This window comes from Borostomias antarcticus (genome assembly GCF_949987555.1).
Source record: "Borostomias antarcticus genome assembly, chromosome: 7".
Classification (NCBI taxonomy): Eukaryota; Metazoa; Chordata; class Actinopteri; order Stomiiformes; family Stomiidae; genus Borostomias; species Borostomias antarcticus.
Window position 1 is genome coordinate 1,732,780 of NC_140240.1, and position 9,736 is coordinate 1,742,515.

Sequence of the window (9,736 nt, forward strand, 5' to 3'; positions counted from 1 at the left end):
CTTGAATTGCTGCATACAAATTAATGACAACCGATAGAGTTTAAAACACGTACCTAAAAATTACATTACATGTCTGGTTTGTTTACTCACCTTATGCAATAGGCTCTTTGCACAAGCTCCACTACCTCCTGAAATTCTACAGGCATTTTTATTTCCTGTCCTATACCATTGGATGGAAGTGATTAATCACCTGTCCTATACCATTGGATGGAAGTGATTAATCAGGTGTGATCAGGTGTGCCGCACACCTGATTAATCACTTCCATCCAATAGAATAGGACAGGAAATAAGGATGCCTGTAGAATTTCAGGAAGTAGTGGAGCTTGTGCAAAAAGCCTATTCAGTAGGCAAGTGAGCCTAGTCATCCTGGTCATGCCTCAATTCTTGCCACGGTTACAATTCCCCTCATTCACTTCAGCTGCCATATTGGTCAGTCTGACGTAATTGGTGGTGCGGAAGCGGAAGTGCCCGTTGACTTCAATAGTCAAAATAACAGGCTGAATCACGGATGTATTATATAAACTGGATACAGCCACTCCATTCACTGGCCGCTATCAACAATGAAGCCCTATTGAACCGCGCCATCTTGGCAAAATTTGTAGTCATTTGACTATTTCCGGTTACTTTTGACTTGCGCAGTTGTGCTTTTCTGGCCTTCCGGTTACTTTTGACTTGCGCAGTTGAGCTTCTCTGGCCGACGCGCGTCCACGAAAAAGTTCACATTTTTTAATGAAAATGACCACAAGACAACCTCCTGTGCATAGTTGAAATGGTAGTGGGATACGGTGATAAACTGGAGTGATCATTTGACAGCAATTATTAGCCTTTTCCAGGAATGGACAGAAATGGGATATTTTTAGAATAACAGGAATTTATTCACATACAATGTAAAGGAGTTGATGTGTAGCATGAAGATGAAACGATACACTGAGTTTGGGTGTTTTCAGTCAACGTTGGCGTTGACCGCTTCCAGCTATCGAATGGCCGACTGGTGTAAGATGGATAGCCTAACGTTAGAGAGATAAATGTAGGCTATGGTTATGTTAATAAAGCTAACAATGATGTTGTAACATGCATGCAGCACTGCCGATCTGATCTGAACGATTGATTCATTATTACCATGGATCGGTATTGGGATTGATCAAGGGCGAGTGTGAAATAGCAGCCACGAACTCAGCGGGTTTTCCGAGATGCGGTAGCCGCGGCCAGAGCTCCTGCTGGCGGGGAGTGAAGCTCTTCAACTCGCCTGTCACTGGCTCCCTGGAGGAATTTAGCCTGGCTGCAATAACGTTATCGCGAACGGAATGAATACCATCTACTAGCAAACAAAACATGTTCAATTATATTTAACTTGTTAAAACTAAGATGCCAGGATCAAAAAATAATTTCTCCAATTGATATATTTGACAAAAACAGGTTAATATGCAAGCCGGTTTTCATTGCTAAATCAAAGCGGGGAGAGCCGGGAACGCGCGTCTACATTTCAGAGAAATGTGAACTTTTTCGTGGACGCGCGTCGGCCAGAGAAGCTCAACTGCGCAAGTCAAAAGTAACCGGAAATAGCCAAGTGACTACAAATCTAGCCAAGATGGCGCGGTTCAATAGGCCTTCACTTTAGATTTCGATTCCTGGGGGCTTGGGGCTGAATACACTATCGGGGTTAGAAACTCATCATTACCAGACTCTGTTTTTCACTGCCGTTGTTTTCGCGTTTGGAAATACATGGGAGTGAATGCAGCTGACGGCTCACTAACTATGGCTCATTATAACTACGGCTCAACTATGGCTCATTCACCATGTATTTCCAAACGCGAAAACAACGGCAGTGAAAAACGGCAGTGCTTGGTGGGTAGCTGCTACAGTAGCCTAATGAAGTTAGTATAGGTAGTACAAAGATATACTGTATGTAAACAATTAAACAAGACGTGTATTAATAATTGACCATTTATTTATTGTCAATAATTTTCTCCATTTTGGTCATTTTATGATTTAGAATATTTGAAGATAAACATTTTTGGTCCTCAGTAAAGTACACTATAAAATATGAGGGTAAATCTGAACAATGTGCACATATCCAGTTTTAAAAATGAATTGCAAAATGTTTTAATACAATTTTTAAACAGGCACCAAAGGTAAATTAGAAACAGGAAGCCGATAGATGCAGAAACACTGCACACAGAAAACAGAAAACACACAATTGGGACTAGGCAGCACAGAGAAAATACAAAAAGACAAGGATCAATCTTTCACGTTCTCTAGGCTACTTGTGATTCTTAAATCAACCAAGTTCTTGAAGTCATTTAGTAGCACTTTCCCGATCATCCATGTGGCAGTGGATTGGACAAGCTCACATACTGACTCACATATCAACCTAACCCTGTAGATAAAACATCACATATATAAAAGTCACACTACTATCCGTATGTAATCCATCTTTCAAAACAAACAGACAAGATACTACTGTATGATGGCCAAAATTGTTCCAGCATAGTGTGACATTACTCCATAATTGAATAATTTCAATTTTATATAAAGGCATTATCATTGAGATGTTCATGTATTCAGTTCCAGTTTAAACAAATTAGCCCCTGCAGCATAAATAAACTGTACCAAAGTCTCAAAACCTTTAAATCCATCAGTCTACATCTATAATTGACCATCAGGCCTTAAGAAATCTAGTAATTTGATACAGATTTAACTAACCCTCCTACTATACCATATACTAACTCAATGATTGCACCAATCAGAGAAAGTGTGTCTCCATCGCTTTGTCCCTGCCCTTTCCTGAACCTAAGATGAGCTATGTGTGCTGTCTAAAATGCACCAGGAGTACATAGGGCAGTTTACATGGGCTGTTGGGTTTTTATTTCCAGTTTGGGTCAGTGAGACGGCGTTTCACTCAGACATCATCTTCCTCCTCCTCTTCCTCATAGTAGCGGTTCCTCTTGATCATCTCCTCCACAGTCAGCTCCTCCCCCTCCTCTTCCCCCTCCCAGAAGCCCACGTCCTGGGAGGTGCGGTTGTGTTTGGGCTGCAGGGTTGGAGAAGGGGATGCTGGGATGTCTGGGGAGGCACTTTGGCATTTCAACGAGGCGTCTTCCTCCACCGCCGCCGCTGCTGCTGCTCTCTGCATGTACTCCTCTCTCTTCCTCCCTTGCTCTGGAAGGCCCTCCTCCTCCTCCTCCTCCTCCTCCCCTGAGCTGCTTTCTTCTCCTCGTGGCTTCATCTCCTCCTTCTCATCTCTCCCTCTCTCTTGCTGGGTCTGGGGTTCTGGGTCCTGGTCTCTGGCCACGGTCCGGGTCTCTTCCAGTGAGCCCCTCCTCTCCAGCAGGGCGGCTCTGAGGGGCCGCCGGGGCTCCCTGGGGCCCGGGGCCACGGGGGGACTGGGGGTCGTGGCTATGGAGAAGGGCCGACTGCGCTCCTTCAGAGAGGAGCTCCTCCTCAGGCTCTTCAGCTCCGCCCTCTCCGGGCTCTGATTGGACGAGAGCACTTCTCCCTCCGGGGGCCACTTGGCCCTCCACGGTCGCCCTCCAGCGGTGCCGTCCAGGGAGGGGCTCCCCGTGCGCGCGCCCGCCCCAGACCCGGCGTCGCCCTCGGAGGGAGGGGGCCAGGCGATCCTCAGCCTGCGGGTCTCGGCCGGTCTCTCCGCGGAGCTGGGCTGGCTCTGGGCACGCGTCTCCAGAGAGGCAGCCAGGTCCGTCACCTTGGCCAGGGGAGACTCCTCCACCGTCGGGCTGACCTGTTTGGCTGAGGGGGTCTCAGCCGGACGAGACAATACGGCCGGTTCCTCAAGTTCTTTTGGCCGGGCCGTCTCCCTGTCCTCGTCCTCATCAGCCCGGGCGTTCCACAGCTCTTTGTGGGGTCGGTGCCCAAAGCCCTCATCATAGTTGCCTTTGGCCTTAAACAGCTGGTTGAAGTGGGGCTTGCAGTAGACGTTGCCATGCAGAGAGGCGTAGTTCCCCAGGCTAAACAGCAGAGGGCAGCACAGAGTCAGGAAAACTCACAGAGCTAGGGAGACCCCCACTAAAACACCCCCCACCAAAGACCCATGACACACACCAGACAAGTAGAGAGGCTATATACTGAAAAATGACAGCATGGATACATCTCTGTAAAGTATCAATGTAGAGCCAGTAGCCATGTTTCCATCCACTTGTCAATCGAATTGTGTGAGGATCGCTAAAAATATGAATGTGAATAAAGCCGGTGAACGTGCGTTTCCATCTAGAGCTTTAAATCGGATAAAGCATTTATCACAAAATACTTTTATCGAACAAGAGAAAATCCGATGAGATCGACAGTACAAACTTTTTGTCGATTTTCATGATTTTTAATCGAATTTTACCGTTTCCATAAGGCATTTTTAATTCGATATAACTTAATTCGCATAAAACGTGTGGATGGAAACATGGCTAGTGTTGTTTCGAGATCCGGACCTGAGCTTGGTGTTGCAGTGGACGCAGCGGAAGCAGGTGGTGTGGTAGATGTGCTGATTGGCCACCAGTCTCTCCAGAGGGTACACAGTCTTCAGGCATGCAATGCAGGTCTCCCTCACAGGCAGGCAGAACTTCTACACACACACACACACACACACACACAGACAGACACATACACACACACACACACACACACACACACTTCAATAAGGGTGTGTTACTGTACATGTATGTTTTTCCCGGCTGGTGGATGGTAGGGAGAGGACTCACCCTGGCTGTCTTGGGCGGATCCGTGAGGCTGGAGGATTGAGGGCTCATCTGAGGGCTGGGGAGCACATCCAGACCGTCACCTAAACCAGAGCAAGTATCACCCACATGTCATACTCCGTTCTGCCTCTAGAGGGAGTCAGTGACACAGTTGAGCAGAGTAGAGCTAGGAGAGTTAGAGGCCAGAGCACAGCCAGGTCAGAGCAGAGCTAGGAGAGTTAGAGGCCAGGAGAGAGCAGAGCTAGGAGAGTTAGAGGCCAGGTCAGAGCTAGGAGAGTTAGAGGCCAGGACAGAGCAGAGCTAGGAGAGTTAGAGGCCAGGAGAGAGCAGAGCTAGGAGAGTTAGAGGCCAGGTCAGAGCAGAGCTAGGAGAGTTAGAGGCCAGGACAGAGAAGAGCTAGGTGAGTTAGAGGCCAGGTCAGAGCAGAGCTAGGAGAGTTAGAGGCCAGGAGAGAGCAGAGCTAGGAGAGTTAGAGGCCAGGTCAGAGCAGAGCTAGGTGAGTTAGAGGCCAGGTCAGAGCAGAGCTAGGAGAGTTAGAGGCCAGGACAGAGCAGAACTAGGAGAGTTAGAGGCCAGGACAGAGAAGAGCTAGGAGAGTAAGAGGCCAGGACAGAGAAGAGCTAGGAGAGTTAGAGGCCAGGTCAGAGCAGAGCTAGGAGAGTTAGAGGCCAGGAGAGAGAAGAGCTAGGAGAGTTAGAGGCCAGGACAGAGCAGAGCTAGGAGAGTTAGAGGCCAGGTCAGAGCAGAGCTAGGTGAGTTAGAGGCCAGGTCAGAGCAGAGCTAGGAGAGTTAGAGGCCAGGACAGAGCAGAACTAGGAGAGTTAGAGGCCAGGACAGAGAAGAGCTAGGAGAGTAAGAGGCCAGGACAGAGCAGAACTAGGAGAGTAAGAGGCCAGGACAGAGAAGAGCTAGGAGAGTTAGAGGCCAGGACAGAGCAGAGCCAGGACAGAGCAGAGCTAGGAGAGTTAGAGGCCAGGTCAGAGCAGAGCTAGGAGAGTAAGAGGCCAGAGCACAGCCAGGTCAGAGCAGAGCTAGGAGAGTTAGAGGCCAGGAGAGAGCAGAGCTAGGAGAGTTAGAGGCCAGGTCAGAGCAGAGCTAGGAGAGTTAGAGGCCAGGAGAAAGAAGAGCTAGGAGAGTTAGAGGCCAGGAGAGAGCAGAGCTAGGAGAGTAAGAGGCCAGGAGAGAGAAGCGCTAGGAGAGTTAGAGGCCAGGACAGAGCAGAGCTAGGAGAGTTAGAGGCCAGGAGAGAGCAGAGGAGAGTTAGAGGCCAGGAGAGTTAGAGGCCAGGTCAGAGCAGTGACTCATGAGAGCAACAACGCAGTCAGGACTCGTCACCGCCCTTTAACCCAGATTTCTGGGCCAATCAGAGGACAGCTCAGCGTCCTGCTGCATCATGGCTTGGTCTCCTGAACCCCCAGCCTACAGCTATGTGGATGACATCACAGGCAGGGGGCAGCGAGCACTGGTGTGTGTGTGTGTGTGTGTGTGTGTGTGTGTGTGTGTGTGTGTGTGTGTGTGTGTGTGTGTGTGTGTGGATGACTCACCATTAGTCTCAGACACTTTTTTGATGTTAGACACCAACGGTGGGCTCTGAGAAAGAGAGAGAGAGAGAGAGAGAGGAGAAAGAGAGAGGGAGTGTAATACAATAATTGCATTTAACGTAGGAAAAGTCAGTGTACTACTACTTGCCAGAACTCACAAGTGCGTTGCAAGCCGAGTGTAGCTGAACAGTTCTGATGTTTTACTCCTACGCTAGCAACGAGTGTTGTGTTCTTGCAGACTGTAGATTAACTCCTCAAGTTAAGATATCTAGCTAATGTTAGCTTGTGCTAACGTTCACCGTCTCTGCAGTTTCGCCCAAAAATGACCGTCGTCATCATCAGAACAGCTCTTCACAGCCTGCGCTCGAGCTCAAAAATTACTACTTTTTTTCAACTGCAAAAAAGCCTTGAACTCACGGTGCAATAGTGCTACAAAGCACTTGGAACACAGCTCTGGTCTCTATATCTATATCTATAGCCGGTAGACAATCATACTCCAGGAGCTTGCTCGATCGCCTTGTTGAGGGGGGTCAGGGAAGAATTTTTACAGCTCACTTATCTGGCCCCCGGGTGATTACTGTTTTTTTTGCTTCCCTCTGGAATATGTAGAGAGTGGGTCGTATGACCTCCTCCCTTGTTCTCTGTAAAGCGCATTGTGTTGCCTCTGGGTATGAAATGCGCTATATAAATAAAGCTTTGATTGATTGATTGATTGATATAGCGACGTAGAGCTCACTACCCATTGTAAACAACGAGAAAACAGCGCCAACTCTAAAATACAGCTTGTCGGTGGACACACACACTAAAAGCACAGTCTAGTGAAGAATACTGTAGCAAACTATAAATACAATAGGTGCTTAAGAGGGAGGATCCTGATAGTACTTCTGGAGGTTTTGTGCCAGGTACAAGATTACATAGATATAAATGGATCAGCTAAAGCCAACAGTGCCAGTAGGATAGTTTGCCAAGTGAACATTAGCACTCAGAGGTCAGCTTACAGTATATTGGTTTACTGTGTGTATCTGCTTAAATGCTTCTCCATATCCAATTAACTAATCTTCACATACACATACATACACTAGTACACACGCATACACTAGAACACACACATACACATACATACACTAGAACACACACATACACATACACATACACACACTAGAACACACACACACATACATACACTATGTGTGTGTATGTGTATGTGTGTGTGAACCCAGATGCCTTTCATAGCCTATAGGGAGCGTTAATACCTTATATATCGTTTATAGGGATGCATTAATCCGGCCATTCCAATTTTGAGTTCATATCAAATGAACATTGGATAGTCCTGTACATAGTTCTGTACATTGCTTATTCCTTCAACCTGCAGCATTGAGTAGCCAAACTCATGCTGAAAAACTGCATTGACTGTAACTGCATTGACTGTAATAACACATTGTACCACTTTGTTTACTATTGGAAGAGTCATGAATATTTGAAGGAATAGAGAAAATGGCTTTTTTTCTGACGCATTTAGGGGATATTTTGATGATCTGTGAACGTTTAGACACCGTTCTAAAGTTAGAGAACAAACCCAGGAGTTTCCCTTGGTGGTTATTTCTGCAGCACAATTCACACCCACAACTACACACATTTCCTCGTCCAACACTTTGACGGTTTGCTGCTCTTTAAATGTGTTAATGCTATTGAAATAGCCGAATGCCTTTCATAGTTCAGTCAGTTAGTCATTTATAAGGGTGGGTTATTCTGGCCATACCAACGTTGAGTTCATATCGAATGAATGTTGGATAGTCCTGTAAACTGCTTATTACTTCAACCTGTAGCATTGAGTAACCTACTGTACCTCATGCTGAAAAACTACATTGTTATTACAGTCAATCATGTAATGTAATAATCGTATAATGCAATGTGTCACTTTGTTTACTATTGGAAGAGTCAAGAATATTTGAAAGAATAGAGAGAATTTTCTGCAGCATGAAGGTTATTTGGATGATCTGTGCACTTTGAGACATCTCTAAAGTTACAGTATGAGAACGAACACAGCAGTTTCCATTGGTGGTTATTTCTGCAGTACAATTCACACCCACAGCTATTACACTATTTCTGTCTGTCCAACAGTTTGACGGTTTGCTGCCGAGTCACAAACGTTTGCACTCACTAAATTATAATGACAATTCTTTCCTAGTTCCCTGTCCTATCTTACTGTTTGTGGCTGTGAGTCAGAACAGACTGTTTTCATAAACAGATGCTAGAAATACTTCCCTTGCCAGAGGCAAAAAAAATCCTACAAATTATTATTCAGTTTTACTTATATTAAGTACAATTAATTGTATGTTATAGTGTTATGCAAACATGTGTTTGTCAATTGTTTAATTGTTTAAATAGCCTATTATTGGATAATATTAGATATTTGATATCCGTGAAAGCCCCAGATTTTTTGCATTTTATACAGTAGGCTATTGCTGTGAGACATACCGAGGCTATGCTGATATAAGCTGACAGACACAGGAATTAGCCTTTCTAATGCGTGGACATAGACATCTGTTGCTTTTACATTATGTATTTACAGGGAAAATTGGAATTAGTAAATCTGTTGTCTGTGTGGCCACCACCACGCTATTTTGATCTAATAAATCAATCCTTTAATAACTGGCCTTTAAGTTTATTAAATAGTTTGATTCTTTGATTTAAAACAAAGAAGTTGAGATGAGATTTGTCTTTATTGTCCTTTGCAGCAAATTGATATCTATTGAACTGTTACAAGTGCAACACGAAACAAGAAACAAGTCTGAGTTTTCTGTAAAATCATTCATATGTCAAAAGCCCGGTGCGCGGACAAGACAGTAACGGTAATAACGGGGTCACGGTTCTGCCGTGGCGCCCGTTTGACCCCAAGCCCACAGACACGGCGGATGAGAATACTGACCAGTGCCAAATCAGCAGGGGGCACATTCTCCTTGTGATCCTCACGGACGTCGTTCCCCTCCGTCTCTGCCTGGCTGGCCTGTAGAACAACAGCTGATTCAAACAATCACAACAACAACAAACCACAACCCAGTTCTACTCTTAAGTTAGTGGATGATAATCAAACAGTAGGACAACACCCCACCGTGCGCGCCGGGTCCTGTTTGGACACGGCAGCTTGGTACTTGGCCATCCTGTCCCTTATGGACGTGGTCTCCAGAAGCCTCTCAGAAGACAGTCCTAGGACACGCGCACACACACACACAGTTTTACTCAAATATAGACCCTGTCAATGGAACCAATGGAAGTTTCAGTCACTAGTGGAATGACTTCCTGGTCCAAGTAAACTGCACAGTAAACTGGTATTATTGTTTTGAATATGAACATTCCATGAAATGGTCAATACTAAATCCTGACTGCTGATCTTTTAAAATAATTGGAGTGTGTGTGGTGTGTGTGTGTGTGTGTGTCTAGGTTGGTTACCTCCCATGTCCTCTGAGCTGCTAGAGTGCCGTCCTGTCCTAG

At 45.9% G+C, this 9,736-nt stretch overlaps 1 protein-coding gene across 1 annotated transcript; it reads right to left on the reverse strand.

Moving 5' to 3' along the window:
• Window positions 1-1,982: 1,982 nt before the first annotated feature.
• Window positions 1,983-9,736, reverse strand: LOC311310999 (LIM domain and actin-binding protein 1-like). The gene is made up of 7 exons (XM_084440611.1): window positions 9,695-9,736; window positions 9,357-9,451; window positions 9,174-9,251; window positions 6,248-6,293; window positions 4,707-4,786; window positions 4,437-4,570; window positions 1,983-3,965 (listed from the first exon to the last, which is right to left on the reverse strand). Exons 1-7 carry the CDS (start codon window positions 9,699-9,701, stop codon window positions 2,900-2,902), a joined length of 1,506 nt encoding a protein of 501 aa, XP_084296737.1. The 5' UTR covers window positions 9,702-9,736; the 3' UTR covers window positions 1,983-2,899.